This window comes from Mytilus trossulus, chromosome 3 (assembly GCF_036588685.1).
Source record: "Mytilus trossulus isolate FHL-02 chromosome 3, PNRI_Mtr1.1.1.hap1, whole genome shotgun sequence".
Classification (NCBI taxonomy): Eukaryota; Metazoa; Mollusca; class Bivalvia; order Mytilida; family Mytilidae; genus Mytilus; species Mytilus trossulus.
The window spans coordinates 79930961-79947771 of NC_086375.1; the positions used below are offsets into that span (position 1 = coordinate 79930961).

General features: G+C 30.6%; 2 protein-coding genes across 2 annotated transcripts in view; both read right to left on the reverse strand.

Moving 5' to 3' along the window:
* LOC134712569 (putative ankyrin repeat protein RF_0381) overlaps nt 1–2882 on the reverse strand; it is a 31045-nt gene extending 28163 nt beyond the window's left edge. Inside the window, exons 1-2 of the mRNA XM_063574268.1 lie at nt 2799–2882; nt 2475–2549 (exon numbers count right to left, since the gene is read on the reverse strand). Of these exons, the coding sequence (XP_063430338.1) occupies nt 2475–2549; nt 2799–2814 (91 nt within the window). The 5' untranslated portion in view covers nt 2815–2882. The remainder of the gene's footprint in view (nt 1–2474; nt 2550–2798) is intronic.
* Nucleotides 2883–3173: 291 nt separating this feature from the next.
* Nucleotides 3174–16471, reverse strand: LOC134711060 (uncharacterized). The gene is made up of 9 exons (XM_063571490.1): nt 16404–16471; nt 16137–16220; nt 11902–11978; nt 11267–11447; nt 10156–10461; nt 7077–7164; nt 6373–6404; nt 4649–4777; nt 3174–3208 (listed from the first exon to the last, which is right to left on the reverse strand). Exons 3-9 carry the CDS (start codon nt 11926–11928, stop codon nt 3174–3176), a joined length of 798 nt encoding a protein of 265 aa, XP_063427560.1. The 5' UTR covers nt 11929–11978; nt 16137–16220; nt 16404–16471.
* Nucleotides 16472–16811: the final 340 nt, after the last annotated feature.

Genomic DNA, 16811 nt, shown 5'->3' on the forward strand with positions numbered 1-16811 from the left:
CGACACTTGAGATTAGTGAAGGGGAAAAGTAAACTAGTCACATTGACAAAAACTACAATAAAACAAATAATATATATGATTTTCTAGGCACTTTATATATATATATAATAAATATAGAAAAAAATCTAAGAATACAGATTTATTTGATATAGTAGCATGTTCCAGTTTTGTTATTCTATAGAATGATACGGTTATAAGTCTGGACGACTGAAATAAATAACCAAAAAAAAAAATGACTTTCGAAAAGTCGACCCTAACGATCCTTTACATAAGTCTAGAGGGGGTGGGGTGGGGAGGGGTGTACTTCAATACTTAATTGATAGGGGTGCCGCTGTTTTGTTACCTTACCTAGCTTTACATTTTAAAAATATATACCTTTTCACAAATTGCGTAGGAAAAATAGTTATATCATATATATCTGATAGTTTTCTTAACTTTTCACTTATTCAAGCTTAAAAAGGTGTAAATAGAAGTGCCCCCTTCAACCCCAACCCCTTCCGGAAACATAACTACTGTCATGGAAATACACTGACTTTTGAAAACACCCTGTAATGCATGCATCTGTATCTATTAATTTAAGATAATCAATATTAAGATTTCTTAGCGCTAAATGTGTCTTGTCTTTATATTATTCTTCTTGTCGCTGATAAATGAGACCCCACCCAGCATGAGATGCACAATCTGTATATATCAGCAATACCTGGTGTTTTGTTTTGTTTGTTGGTGTTTCAATATTGCTTTCCCCCTTAATATTTACCTTGGAGTTGGTTTCTTTTTACAATTTACATCTTAAATTGCCTTTCTGTTTCAATATATTTAAAATTAAATCTTGGAAATAGAAAACAAATCGCGGTTGCCATGGGCACAGATATGTTGCTAGGGAGAAACAACAGTGAATTTGGCAAAAATGTGCAATTAATTATGTAATATTTAAATAGTGTGCAAGTGTAAAGTTCACTACATGCTAAACAGGTTCAATTTCAAATATAGATATATTAAAGCTGTATAATAATCATATTTGATGAGTTTAACTCTGCCATTTTAGTGGTTGCTAGGCAACAGAATAAACGAGCTAGACCCAACATTCGATTATTTTCAGAAGGTCTATGGTATAGACTTACAACATGACAATTTAAATGAAATTTGGGGGTGGGGCCAAAAATGGCCCTTATAGCCCCTAGTCCTTTTCTTTTTTTTTTCTTTGGCATAAAGATTTCTTATCTAAAGGATTTGGGTTATAGTACGGAAGCGTATTAGCGCCACACATTTTTTTGTCCTATGTTTGCGTTATAACGCAAACCTTTGCTTTATAACGCAAACCTTTGCGTTATAACGCAAACCTTTGCGTTATAACGCAAACATTTTGCGTTACAACGCAAACCTTTGCGTTATAAAGCAAACCTTTGCCTTATAACACAAACATTACCTTTGCGTTATAACGCAAACATAGGAAAAAAAAAAAAAAAAAATGTGTGGCGCTAATACGCTTCCGTATTATAGTCAGTCTAAGGAAAATTTAAAAAATATTTTACAAGCCAAGACAACAATATGTATAGAATTACTGTCTACTTCAATTCATAACAATATTTGTGATCTTTTTTTGTCATCAGTCCTTAAATTTTAATTTTGATTTTTAATTTCAAAGAAAACATGTTGAATGTGAAAGACAGGTTTCTTTCATCCTTTTTGCCAAGGGACCCCACTTTTGAAATCAAAATGGGTTCTCAAATTAGATTAAGTCCTTGTTTAAGTTAAATAAAGAAAAGTATAAAGAAAACCATAAAAATAATTTTAATAAGATGATTAAACCAATTCATTTGTACTTCATGAGAAAATAATTCTGTTAAAGTTGCTAAATAAATTTCTTTCATGTGATTCAGAGGCAGATGCTGATACAAAACTGGGATAGAATGTTGAATGAATGAAACCACAAATGGACTAACCTATAAAACACCCACTTCCTAAAGCAGGGGGTACAAAAATAGCAAACACCACTTATGCCCACAAGATGGACATACCTATGTCTCCACTGTGACAGAATCATATGCAATCAGTAACAAATGTATTTAACAACTCAAATCAAAAACAACAATGTATCCATTGTACACGGATGCCAAATCCCAACTACAGTTTCTATGTTCAGTGGACCTTGAAAATGGAGTAAATTAGAAAGATCATATAATAAGGAACATGTGTAATAAGTTTCAAGTTGATTGGACTTTGACTTCATCTAAAACTACTTCAACCAAAACCTTTAATCTTGAAGCGGGACAGACGGAGGAACAAATGGATGGATGAACAAATGGACGGATGAACGAATGGACGCACAGATCAGAAAACTTAATGCCCATAAATGGGGCATAATAAAATAAAAGTATTAAACAATACAAGCCAGACTCGTTCTGTCACATTTAAATCCTGATCTGAATTGACTTACTTTTAAAAGGTGTACATTATGCTAACTTCATACTTACATAACAATTCTATTGTAAATACAGAGAAAACAATTTGTGCAGTCCACTTAAAATCTGCAAACACTATAGAAAGAGCTGAAATATAAGAATTATCTCAAAATGTATATGAATGAAAAATATACAATTAGTGACAACTTTTTAAAATTTAATCTTCTTTCAGAATTCAATGAAATAAAGACAACACTTTCATTGATGATGTAAGTGTAAAAACAGACTGAAATTTCCCTTTTTCAAATATTTTCAATGTAAATGATTTTCTCAAAGGAATGCAAAAACTTTAAAAAAGATACATGGATTTTTCACAAAACTTAAAAACCAACCTACCTAAAAAGAGTGTCATAATCGAAGTCCAAGCTAGGAATGGGAAGAGTTTATACCTGAATGGCCTCCATCTTTCAGTGGATGCACCATAGACTGTAAAAGCAAAAGTAACAAAACATTTGATTATTCTTCTTTAAATCATTAAATGTGGAAAGATAAGCTTTCAAACCTTCATCTTGGTTTTTTTTAAGAATATATATATAGCCTTATAGCATGTATAGGTAAAAAATGGCATAAATTCCAAATGATTATGACTACCCCAGTAGGTTTCTAGACACGGTAAGCATTTCTTGTATGCATTCAGCTGTGACATTACTTCTCAGTCAAATCCAATGTTTTTGTCTGAATATGCATTTAATGTGCAGTTCAGGGCGGTAACTACCTATGAGGCAGGGGAGATAACTCTGCCTCCCCTGAATTTCAAACAAAAATATCTTTAAACACAGATAATAATTATTGCATAAAAATTGCTTCCAGGATCAAGCATTACTGACGAGTCTTAAAGTAAGGAAATCAAAGGAAAACTGGTAATTTTTAGCCATTGATTTTATTTAGAAAAAAACCGCGGTCACAATGTATTTAATGTTAATAATTATAGGTCAAAGTACGGTCTTTAAGACAGGGCCTTGGCTCACCCCAAACAGCACTGTGATTTCTGCTTGTTTTTGCATAAAAATTGATTCATGCAGGTTCAAGTAATACTGATGTTTCTTTAGTAAGGAAATCGAAGGAAAACCAGTAATTTTTAGCCATTTTTTTAAAAGAAAAAAAAATCAGTAGGGGGCCTCAATAAGCGGCTCCAAACCCCTGCCTCCCCTGAATTCGAACCCTAGTTAAGGCCCTGCAGTAATATGTTGAACAAGCCTCCATCATCATGGAATCATTGTAATTGCAATAAGCTCTAGCATATTCTATAAGTAATATTCAGGTAACGGTATTCAGATATCATCATCTTTTTGTCTCATTGAACCCAATCAAATAAAAATTTAGAAAAAAAAATTCCCATCTTCCCACAAAAACTGCTAACAAAATGAAATATTTCAAATTTCAAAGAAAAATATGAAATTTCAAATATGAACCCTCCCAAAATATTTGAAAAAAAAATCCAAAATTTTCTAACCCCTCCCCCATGATTTTGAACATTATTTCTTTTTTGGAAAAAATGTACCATTCAGAGAGTTTGATAAGCTTTAACACAAGTTATTGTCTGGAAACAAGAAAACAATTTTGTTTTTGGCCCCTTTTGTCCCTTATTCTTTTTTCTGTTTGAGACTATCAACCCCAAGCTCAATCCTACCCTTTGTGGTAGGGAACCTTGTGGTACAATATCAATGAGATCCATACACTAACACACAAGTTAATGTCTAGAAACTACAAAAATGTTTGTTTTTGGCATATTTTTGGCCCATAATTCCAAACCTGTTGGTACCATAACCCCCTACCTTTTTTGTGGTATAGAACCTTATGGTAATTTTCATAGAAATCCATTCAGCTAAAGTGATTGTCTTTGGAAGTCAACGACATGATAGCAATATAGGAACGAAAAGTTTTTGCGGTCGTATAATAATAGCTTTTATGCTCTCAAGACTCATACAAAATATTAATTTTTTGCTTCATAGAAGCCAAGAAAAGATTGATGAAAATTTTCTGTTTTCAATTATTTCAAACTACATGTTCATCAACCAAAAGTGGTTCCATAGTTGAGGTAAAAATTCATTACACCCTACAACTTTGATAAAAATTCTATCAAAGGTCTGTCTGATGGATGGACAGACAAAGAAAGTTGAGTCAGAGAGGTTACTAGACATACTTTTGACCATTGGTGAATCAGGTGAAAATACATAAATACTTACATATTACAACTACTATATGCAGTATGTATAAGCCAATAAGGATGTAGAGGATGGTTTGCATGTCGGTAATATCATAATGCTTAAAAGCATTATCATTAAATAGGTCTGTTCTCTTTTTGCTTCCAAGGTCTGTAATAATGTTATGTTTTATAGGTTAGTGAATTATTTTCATCATTTTTATAAATATAGTATTACATGTGAACAAAACGAGGCAATATTTTGTTACAACTACTTATATGACTATCATGAATAAAAGGAGATGCAAGGTGTATATTATAGAGATAAGAACCAACAACATAAACACCATGAAAAAGGGCAATGATAAAAAAAACTATATTCTTAAACATTATACAAGTATATGTACCATGTCAAACTGAAAGTTCCTGATAATATAAACAAGTAGTAAATACATTTAACAGAGACTAAAACAGTTATGAACACTAAATCCTTTACAGGAGAAAAACTTGTAGAAGATATATATAACAACAACCACTGATAAGTTTCTTGCACTGAAATAGATGCAGTCAAGACTATTATTTTACTCCTCAACACCCTTTTTACTTAAATCTTCAGTCAATTACTAAAGTTTATTAATTGGGGCACATTAGCATTATAGATATTGACTTATTGTCATGAAAATAACAATATCATGGTTTTTTTTTTAAAGTAGAATTTGCTTATGTCTTATGAGTAAATAGAGCTGTTGCACTGCGAACATTGAATGATGATGTGATTTTATAAAATTCTCTCAGAAGAAAAGAAATTTTGATTGAACATTTGACATGATATACAGTTCATTTAAACAGGATGATAGACATATACTAAATCCGTGGGATGTTTTTTAGTATTTATTTGACCTGTTGATACTATTTGTATATTTTTGTTATTTTTTGTTTACTTATACAGGGTTATATCTCGTCAATATACAAGCTTTAATAAGTGTTTGGTACAACTGTAAATTTTCACTCCTTCATACTATGAACAACTTTGTAAATAATATTTCCATTCTCCATCTAAACTGTATATCTTATAACAAAATTATTTTCATTTACCGGTGTTTATAATTGTATTTTGCAGCTTTTGGTTCAAGATAATTGGTTTTTTTTTTCAATATTGTTGACCATCTCACAGCAGTATACTACTGTTGACCTTATTTATTCAACCTTTTATTTTATTTTATTGATTTTATATTTACATTGTATCCTATAGATCAAACATATTGGTTCAGTGTATGTTCACTTGTGCTATTCTGTCTTTTGATTGAGTAAAGCCATATCAATTGATATTTTATAGTGTGTCTTTCTATGTTTTGATGTTACCCTATTGTTTCAGATAAGGGTGAAGGTTCTTACCTATCAAAACGTTTAAACCTGCTGCATTTGTTTGCAACTGTCCCAAGTTAGGAATCTGAGGTTCAGTAGTTGTTGTTTGTTGATGTGGTCCATAAGCGTTTCTAGTTTCTCATTTTTGATATCTATTAGACCATTGGTTTTCCTGTTTGAATGATTTTACACTGGTTATTTTTGTGGCCCTTTGTAGCTTGCTGTTTAGTGTGAGCCAAGGCTCCATGTTAAAGACATTTCTTTGACCTGTAATGGTTTACTTTAACAAATTGTTACTAGGATGGAGAGTGGTCTCATGGGCACTCATACCACGTCTTCTTTTATCTATAGTATAAATACATGGGATTTTCTAAACCTTAAAGTTTTATAAAAAAAACTTACTTAAAGAACTATTGTTTGAAGCAGGTTTTGTTCTACAAAAGAAAAATTATAAGAACATGAGTACAAAACAAGAAGATAAAAAGAACATGAGTACTAAGCAAGAAAACCAGGGGTAAAACTAATTTAACTATGCTTTATTCTAGTTAAATGTATACTGCATTGTTCTTTATGACATAAAACATGGTGTAGTACTTGTTTGTCTTTAACTTATGCGTTGAAATGTAATTATGTTTAGAACTGATACTGAATCCTTCTCATTTTGTACACTATTTGATGACCATTTATCTCATGTCAGGAATTAACCAGATTATATCCATACAAAACTCATGTCATGAGTCAGGCAGTCAAATTTCAGATAAATATTTTTGGAACAGAATGCAAAACAAATGTTCATGCAAGCATGTATTATTTTTTTGATATTTAAGCATATTGCTAGGGTTTTTATGATGTTGCTTACATCCAAGTCCTTTGATCTCTGTTGTATAGTTGTTTCATTGGTAATTATACCACTTCTCCTTGTTCATATAATTTAATAAGATAATAATATTAAGAAAAGCATGAAAAAGGTATTTAAACTTAAACATGTAATGACACTAATGTTAAATGTAACAAAAAACTTAATTTGCAGAGAGGATTTTTTTTATATACATAGAATAAAGACTCGTATGTTTTCATCCAGTAGTTTTACCTTCCTTATAACTTACATGTTTTTTGTTTGAACTATCAAGGTACAATCAAACTCTCCTTGTTTTCTTACAAAACCAGGTTTGCATTTGTTAACACATCTGTAATCTGAAAGTAAGTATATACAGTCTTCATGCAACCACTTGTCAACACATAACTTAGTGATCTAAAACTAATTATATAGTATACATGCAACCTATATAGATCCTTAATGCATTTGTATACTAAGACTTAATATTTATTATACTATGATCTAGAATCAATATGAAACTTAATATGTGCCCATATTTTGTCTATTTTATTTATTATGTCTGTTTTGTTCACACATTGTTGTAAATATAACAGAATTTGATGAGACTGTTGTAAAAGTGAGAGGTTTAGCGCTACAAAACCAGGTTTAATCCGCCATTTTCTAAATTTGAAAATGCCTGTATCAAGTCAGGAATATGGCAGTTGTTGTCAATTCATTTGATGTGTTTTGTCATTTAATTTTGCCATGTGATTAGGGACTTTCCGATTGAATTCCTCAGAGTTCAGTATTTTTGTGATTTTACTTTTTACACTTCATACATTTTTTTCATTTAAAACAAAACAAATTTGTCTGTGTCCCATTTTATAAATATCATCAATATGAAAACTTTATGTCTAGACTGTAAATGCATAAATTATTGGGGGCATTTATTATTGCGATTTTATTTTAGGCTTTTTGCGATATTCAGAAAAATAGTGTTTGATTGATATGAAAAATTCAAAATGCAAGTTTTAATTATTGCGATGATAACCCTGTTGCATTTTTCACAATAATAAAAACATCACAGTATTTCTTATTTCATATTGATAATCATTATTTGATTCCAAGAAAATTTGGGGAAAAATGCAGAGATCAAAGTTGACCATTAGTTTTCTTATTTACAGAAGACAAAACGTCAACATTTGAAAAGAAATACAGCCTAGTAGTATTAAGTCAAATTTAAACATCTATCATAATAATTTTTGCTTAATTTTAACATGTTTAATTGTTTTTCTCTCTCTAAAACTTGACAGAACTAAAATTTTTGTTTAATGTTATCATACAGAAATTTATTAATTTATTCAAAGATCTTAAGGCCACACCAATTTGATTCCTTGTTCGACGGACCCGCCCGCATCATTTTTTTTCAAAACAGATTTTTTTTATTTTTTTTATATTCCCGCTTCCCGCATCCGGAAATGTAATCATGTCCATTTCCCGCACTGTTTTTTTTGTAAATATTATAAAAAGATATCAATATCTGTCTTTAAAATCACAGTCTAACCTGTATATATAACGATTTTAAACATGAAAGCACCCCACCACACTGTGTAAATATCTGTGAGAATATTTGTTTTAGCATGAAACCTATTTATTCAAAGCGGGAGTGCTCCGATATAAATTTAGAACAGCGGAAATACCTTTTAAGAAAAAAAAAATGGTTTCTTTCCCCCTACTTATATTCCCTATCAACAAATGTTCGTTGTTAGAATAAAGTAGAAAGAACTTCTGAAGGATTTGCCTTCAACTGCAATTATATTATATTGTATGCTGGCGAAACAAAACTATCCAAAGCCAATGCATGTTTATGCACCTGTCCTGATTGATTCAGGGGCCTGTCGTTCAGCATCGTTTGTTGATGTTGTACATTGGTATTTTACCGTTCGAATATATAAATTAGATCGTTGGGTTTCCTGTTCGAATTGTGTATGCTTATAATTTGGGTGTCCTTTTTAGCTTGCTGTTTGGTCTGTATCAAAGCCCTGTGTAAAAGGCCGTACTCTGACCTGTGTTTGCTATTATCAGGTTGAGAACAACCCACCCTCAGACCATGGAAGTATCAATATAATACTTCCATGCTCAGACAAAGGGTCATTTTACTGATGTAGAAAAAAGAAAATAGAATGACTTGGATGGAGAATTGTCTCATTGTCATACATAGACCAGATTTAATTATTTCTTGGTGAATAGGGAAACAATACTTCAGAAATTCAAGAAATGTCAAAGTACAAGTGATAAATCAAGCATTAATATTGTCAAAACCTACTATTTTATGTTTACAAAATTTTTTTATTAAATTTGTCTGTGTCCCATTTTATAAATATCATCAATATGAAAACTTTATGTCTAGACTGTAAATGCATAAATTATTGGGGGCATTTATTATTGCGATTTTATTTTAGGCTTTTTGCGATATTCAGAAAAATAGTGTTTGATTGATATGAAAAATTCAAAATGCAAGTTTTAATTATTGCGATGATAACCCTGTTGCATTTTTCACAATAATAAAAACATCACAGTATTTCTTATTTCATATTGATAATCATTATTTGATTCCAAGAAAATTTGGGGAAAAATGCAGAGATCAAAGTTGACCATTAGTTTTCTTATTTACAGAAGACAAAACGTCAACATTTGAAAAGAAATACAGCCTAGTAGTATTAAGTCAAATTTAAAACATCTATCATAATAATTTTTGCTTAATTTTAACATGTTTAATTGTTTTTCAGACAAAGGGTCATTTTACTGATGTAGAAAAAAGAAAATAGAATGACTTGGATGGAGAATTGTCTCATTGTCATACATAGACCAGATTTAATTATTTCTTGGTGAATAGGGAAACAATACTTCAGAAATTAAAGAAATGTCAAAGTACAAGTGATAAATCAAGCATTAATATTGTCAAAACCTACTATTTTATGTTTACAAAAAAAAATTATAATCGCTAGCCTCTACTTTTCAAGCTTCGCCTCAAAAATTTGCAAATTAAATATTTTTTTATTAAAATTTTCAAATCGCTCGCTCGCCCCAAATTTTGGAGTCCAAAAATCCGTAGAACAAGAAATTAAATTGGTGTGGCCTAATAAAAAAAATCAGGAATCTTCTAACTTGAAAATTAAGCAAAGTATTAATAAACATGATAAAGCTTACCGACCAACAGACAGGCCAACCAACCGACCGACCTACCAACTGACAACTTACATTTAATAAGGTATCTTAAACAGAATAATTTGAACTACTTAATTGTAGTTAACAACTATATTGAGAATTTGGACCATCAAATAAAGATTCTTTATGTTTTACTTTACCTGGATCCAGTTCTTGATTTTCACCTGGACATCTCTTTTTGTAACAAGTGCAATCTTCAAATAAGGTAGGAGAGCAACATTTGGTTTGACCCATTGCATATCCATTCTGATAATCACATCTGCAGGTGACATCAGATATTTCACTTCCATTTGAGCAAACTATTTGCCCCTCAGATGTACAATGAGATTTTGTGAACAAACAATTTGTTATTTCATAGGATTTGGCTGGTCCCATTTGATACAACCCAGCTGGACATGGATCATAGTATATGTCATCACCAAAGCTACTGTAGCGGGGATAGTTTCCTGTAAATGTTACAAAAAAGTGTCAAAGAGCTTGCACAATGATGGTTAGTCAATTCTTAAGTATATCCACTCTTTTATCTAATAGGGTCAAAAAACATTTTGTATATTTCAAAACTGATTATAAGATACATTGACAAATTTCAGTAAATCAATTCCTTTAATGACAAAGGTGACAAAGATGAAAAGATACACTACAGTCACTACAGTTGTACCAGGTTATCTGCACCATGGAAAATGTGTTGTTTCTTGTATTTGTTACAAGTATGTTATTTTTTTTTATAAGGATTCATATTCTAATGGTTAAAGTAGTCAGCTATTCTGTTTTTTTTCTCCTTATTTTGGCGATTCCTGAAATCATTTACAATGAATCATTTCTTTACAGACACAACATCTACAGTAAATTATTACATAATCAATTATCTTTCTATAAATGGCATATTTAAGCTTCATATATATAATTATGTATTATGTTATAATAACTGTTAAAATAAGGTAAATACCCTCCTATAAAACATCTGATACAACATCAATTTTTTTTTTACTAAGGTCCATTATATAATATCCCTAAAAACTCTTTTTAGTTATGAAGCCGCTTTTTCTTGCAAAAGATTAACACACATGATCATGATGATGGAGAGGGATGTATAATATTGCTGTTACTTTTTATGGAATTAAATATAAGTTTTAATTGAATTATAATTGATGCATCAATAAGACATTCAATAAAAGTTTATATTTTATTCTAACATGAAAGTTTTGAAAAGCAAATACAACTAAATATTGTTTAAATTACATATTTTATTACCTGGGGGAAGTTGTTTGAAAGTTTGACATATTTCTGCTAACCGTAAATCGTCATCATACAAACAGTGGTATTGCTGTACAGATTGACATACTGATGTAGACCTGAAGATTCTCTCTTTACCTTGCAAAGGACACTGGTCAACATAAGCTTTAAACACTGATTCTGCTACATGTATGTATATCTAAAAGAAAACAACTGGTTAAAAATATAATATTGGCATTTTGGTTATGGCATCATGATCATGATGATGTTAACAAACTTAAATTGTTGTGTGTACTTCATCTTTAAAAGTATCCTGAAAATCTTTCAAATACATAAAATGTAAGACCTAGATAAAAAAGATTTATCATGCTATAGATAATGTATGCACCCTTTTTCCTTTTAAAGATATCCTGTTTTAATAGATTCCAATTAACATATTTTTTTCATCACTATTGACAAGATAAAAGCTAAAAGAATGCACATTAATTTCAACATCAGAATTGTGTAATTTTACACTAAAAGGTGTGATGATTGATGTGGTAGGTTTTTATGAAATAGATTTAACCTTCATTAATAATATTACCACTGAAAACATAGCCATAAATCAGTACCGGTACATGTGTAATCAGCAAACATGTTATAATATAACTTACCCCAACTAATACAAGTGATAACTTCATCTTCCTATAGCTAAGGTTTGCATCTTCATCATGTCATTTAACAATACATTCTGCAATAAGAGAGCATAATGTTTAAAATCCATTTATTTTTTTTAAATTTGCTGTAAACGTCCTGTAGTACATGTAAATAAAGAATACAACTAAGTTATACTGTAAATTCAAATATTTGCATGCTCATTTTAATTGTTGAAATGTCAACATAATTATTGTAATTTCAGGAAATGATGCGTTCAAATAATGACAAATGTTATCAAAACTAAAAATGGAAGCTATTGTTTTTGTGAAACCTACATGCATATATATCTGGTGGCAATTTAAACTTTGCAATGTTAAAAACATCACAAAAATTTCTGAATTTACTGATGCTATGTACAGGAATAACATTCAGAAAGCATATAACTTGAATAAAAAATTTCCTCCTAATCCTTTTTAATTTCTGGCTAATAAATTTATAAGACAATATATACCAATCTGGAGTCGGATGTTCGTCTATTCATTTAATCATAACCATTGATTAAATTTTAACTCTAGATTATTTACTGTATTACATCATGTACTTCATGCGGTTAAATCTAACATTTAATTAAATCCTTTGTTAAATTATTCAGATTTAACCTGGCTTTGGACCTTGGTTTAAAATTTTAACCAAGGAATAGTGTTGTTTTAACTATAGGTACAATTCCCTGTTGATAACTAGAATGTTTAGGTCTCCAATCTTTTTTTCTTCTACAACCATTAGTAATCCAAAACTGATTATAATTTATGTAGTTATCACGTTTAACAGTCTGAACCATCAAGGTTCACATTCATTGTGTTAACCAAGGATTTGTATAGTGAGACTCACTCTCACTATACAAATCCTTGTGTTAACATTTGTTTTACTCTGTCATATTTCATTGTATTCTAAGTCAATTAACTAATTGATGCAGAAATTAAACATATTCTACTACTTGTAAAGATGATTGAATTATATCCATGATATATAATGAAATACAATTCTAATGCAATTTAAATGCAATTATTTTGTTACAATTGTTCTGATTGGATGACAGCAATAGTAAAATTCTCTATCTCCTTGTCTGTAACTAAGGAAGCCGACATTTTGAATTTCGGAATATATTTACATGTTATTTCTACAATAATACACAAAAAACTCACTTGTTGCGCCTAAAAATCTTCTTTTTATCAAATTTTATTACATTCTGAAGCGGCACAGAAGCCAAAAAATGCCCGGTGTTTATGTTTGACGCCGGAAGCTTACCTATGACGTCACCTAGAGTAGGGACCAAAAAAGATAACATCTTTTCACGGAATTTTCTTTTATGAAGATTTTACACTGAAATAATGATTGAAATTTAATTATAAACTTGTTTTGCAAAATTTGTAAGGATATAAATGATAATATTGAAAAGAATCCAAAATCATTTTGGGCAATGTTAAATAAGTTGGATAAGATGCATGACAATGCTGACTCCTTTCAGGACATACCTCATGACAATTTTGTTCAATTCTTTAAAAAGTTAAACAAAAGTGATGATAACTGTAGTAGTTTCCATAAAACCATAATGGAACATTTCCAGCAATTAAAAGATAATATAGATAATGATCCATCTAATAACATTTTAGACGTAGATATCACTACAGATGAAATAATTAAGTCTATCAAAGCTCTTAAAAATGGGAAAAGTACTGCAATGGATTTGGTATCAAATGAAATGCTTAAATATGGAGGTCAGGCTATATTAAATCCTCTCACAAAGCTGTTTAATTTTATTCTAAATATTGGCCAATTCCCATCTAAATGGAATGATAGTTTCCTAGTCCTTTTACATAAATCTGGAAGCAAAATGGACCCTAGCAATTATAGGGGCATTTCTATCACTTCTAACTTGGGAAAACTTTTTAATAGAGTCATTCATTCAAGATTACTGAAATTTGTTAATAACATATCTCTCATCAGTCAATATCAAATAGGATTTAAACAAAATTGTAGAACTGCTGATCACATATTTTCTTTAAAAACCATTATTGATCACTATAAAAGTAAAAAGAAGAAAGTATTTGCTGCTTTCATAGACCTACGTAAAGCCTTTGATACCATATGGAGAGTAGGCTTATTTTATAAACTTTTAAAATCAGGTTTACCTAAAAAGCTTTTTAAAATTTTTTCTGCAATGTATGAAAATACTACCACTAGAATTAAATTTTCAAATGGTCTTAGTACTGCATTCACTTCAGAGCGAGGTGTTAAACAAAAGGATGTTTTAAGCCCCACACTTTTTAATATTTTTATTGATGATGTTGTAAAAGATTTATTCAATGGTAGCTGTGAACCAGTCAGAGTTGGTGATTTGTCTGTAAATTGTTTATTATATGCTGATGATATTGTATTACTATCAGAAAGCAAAACTGGTTTGCAAGCCAGTCTCAATACTCTTAGTACATATTGCTCAAATTGGAAGCTACAGGTTAATGTTCAAAAATCAAAGGTTTTAGTTTTTAACTCTAATGGTAAAACATATCTAAATGAGTTTTTTTATAATGATAATGTCATACAAACTGTCTCCAAATATTGCTACTTGGGAATAATGTTAAAGTGTAATGGCAACTTTAACTTAGCTGTATCCTTACTAATGGAAAAAGCTAGGAAAGCATGTTTTAAGATTAAAAAAACAATTGGATTGGATAATCCTTGTAAACTTTTAGAAAAATTATTTGATTCATTAGTAAGCCCCATATTGCTGTATTGTAGTGAGATTTGGGGTGTTTTTGATAATTCGGGAGACAATTCCATTTTGGAAAAATTCCATATGAAATTCATAAAAGAAATTCTAGGTGTTCATTGTAAAGCAATTAATGCTGCTTGTAGAGCTGAGCTTTGCAGGCTACCGTTATGCTCAAAAATATCATTTTCTTGTATTAAGTTTTATGATCATATTTTAAGGTCTGAAAACGCACTTATATCCAAAGTTTTTCTGGCAACTGAAAAAAATAACCCCTGGACAAAGAAACTTTATTCTATTTTTAACAATCTAGGATTTTCAAACCTAGCTGGGGGAAACTTTTCTATTAAACAATATCTACCAAGTATTAAACAACGAGTGATTGATCAGTGCACACAGGATCAATCATCAAAAATTCATGATTCATCAAAACTAAAATTTTACCAACAATTTCATAATTCAAAGCAGCGTAGTTCTTATGTTGATGTTCTAAGTAATAGATTAGAAAGGTCATCTCTGTGTAAAATTAGATTGAGTGCACACAATCTTGCTATTGAAAAGGGGCGATATCTAGGTTTAGCCACCGACGAACGAGTTTGTAATGTATGTAAATCAGGTGAGGTAGAAGATGAAAATCACTTTTTACTGAAATGTGAATTTTTTTCAAACTATAGATTTAACTTTAAAAATAAGATATTAAATATACTTCCTACATGTTGTAGTGAAAATCAGCTAAATATTAATAGTTGTATTAATAGTAATTCTTTAAAAGTCCTGAAAGTGACTAGTTCTTATATACATAAATGTCTGATGTATAGAAACGAGATTTTAGCTTCTTATTTATAACATATTTAAATACTAGTAAATGTATGCTGTATTCATTGTTGTAATGCACTGTAATATGGGCCTTTGCCAATTATTGTAATTGTGTTTGTGCCAATAAAATATTTGTATTTGTATTGTATTTGCATTAAAATAGAGATAACTGTATTGTATTTGAAGGTTTTCGGACGTCCATCGGTATTTTTACTGTCGCAAATACCCGTTTACCTGTCTCCGCTCCGTGTTGCCAGGTAAACTAAATTTGCGACAGTAAAACTACCGATGGAAGTCCTTAAAGCTTCAAATACAATACAGTTATCTCTTAAGTGTCATAGTCTATTTGATAAGCAGTGATTCTATAGATCCCTGAACTTGGCCTGAAGGTTCCTTCCCAATAGATGGTGATGTAACTCGAATAATTCTGTCCCTCCCATTATTGATCTCTCCTACTTGAGATGTTAATGTTACGTATTCATAGATCAGCGGAATTTAACGACTGAATTATTCGGGTATATGATGTAAATTTCTGTGGGATATAAGTGAAACCCATTTTGGGGTTATTATTGGCATGAGATAAAAGTGGCTATATAAAATATAGACACATCCAAGTAAATGTGCTATCACAGGAATGATAGGGTTTGCTACTAGTACTTGCCCGGTTACCTATTCATGCAAACTCTGAAAGTCTAATTTTTCTTGGATTCCATCATAGCATGGACAGTAAGCTTTGCCAATATTAACAAACCCCTGCAACAGGAATAAAAAAAAAATCATCAATTTATAAAAGTCGACTGGGACACTACACAAATCCTTGCTATTATAATACCAGACTTTTATTGATAGAATTTCCGATTCCTGTGGTCTTATTTATAATAAATAATTAATGTATTGCTAATTTACCCTAATTTACCGACATAGTTAAATTCTTACCTATGATGTCATAATTGATCAACTCTATACATCATTCGTTTGTTTTTTTCAATTTAATCTCCTCCATTGAGGCATTTCTTTCTCTACTTTCATTTTCATTTTCGGGGGATGAAAAAAAAACCCGAGTACGGGACGGGAGCGGTTTTTTTTCTTTCAGAGAATACCAAAGAATACAACAGAGCACAAAAGCCTCAGGCTTCCACAGAACATCGAAATAATAATAGTTGAGACAGTATAGTTGTTGTTATTTTTAATTCTTTCTATAATTTGTCTTTTATTATTCAAATAAATTTTAAAAAATCCAACTTGGGTCGACTCACATTCTCTACGCCCCCCAATTGACTCGGCCTTTTAATTTGGTCTATACCAAAAACTCCTATTTAACCAACCAAATTGGCAATAGAAAAA

Bases quoted from the DNA above. Each gene is read 5' to 3' on its own strand.
- LOC134711060 (XM_063571490.1), bottom strand. From the start codon at position 11,928: ATGAAGTTATCACTTGTATTAGTTGGG. The intron at 10,462-11,266 runs GTAATAAAATAT...TAACATTTACAG, and splicing joins TTTCAAACAACTTCCCCCAG to GAAACTATCCCCGCTACAGT. The intron at 7,165-10,155 runs GTAAAGTAAAAC...ACTTACTTTCAG, and splicing joins AAATCAAGAACTGGATCCAG to ATTACAGATGTGTTAACAAA.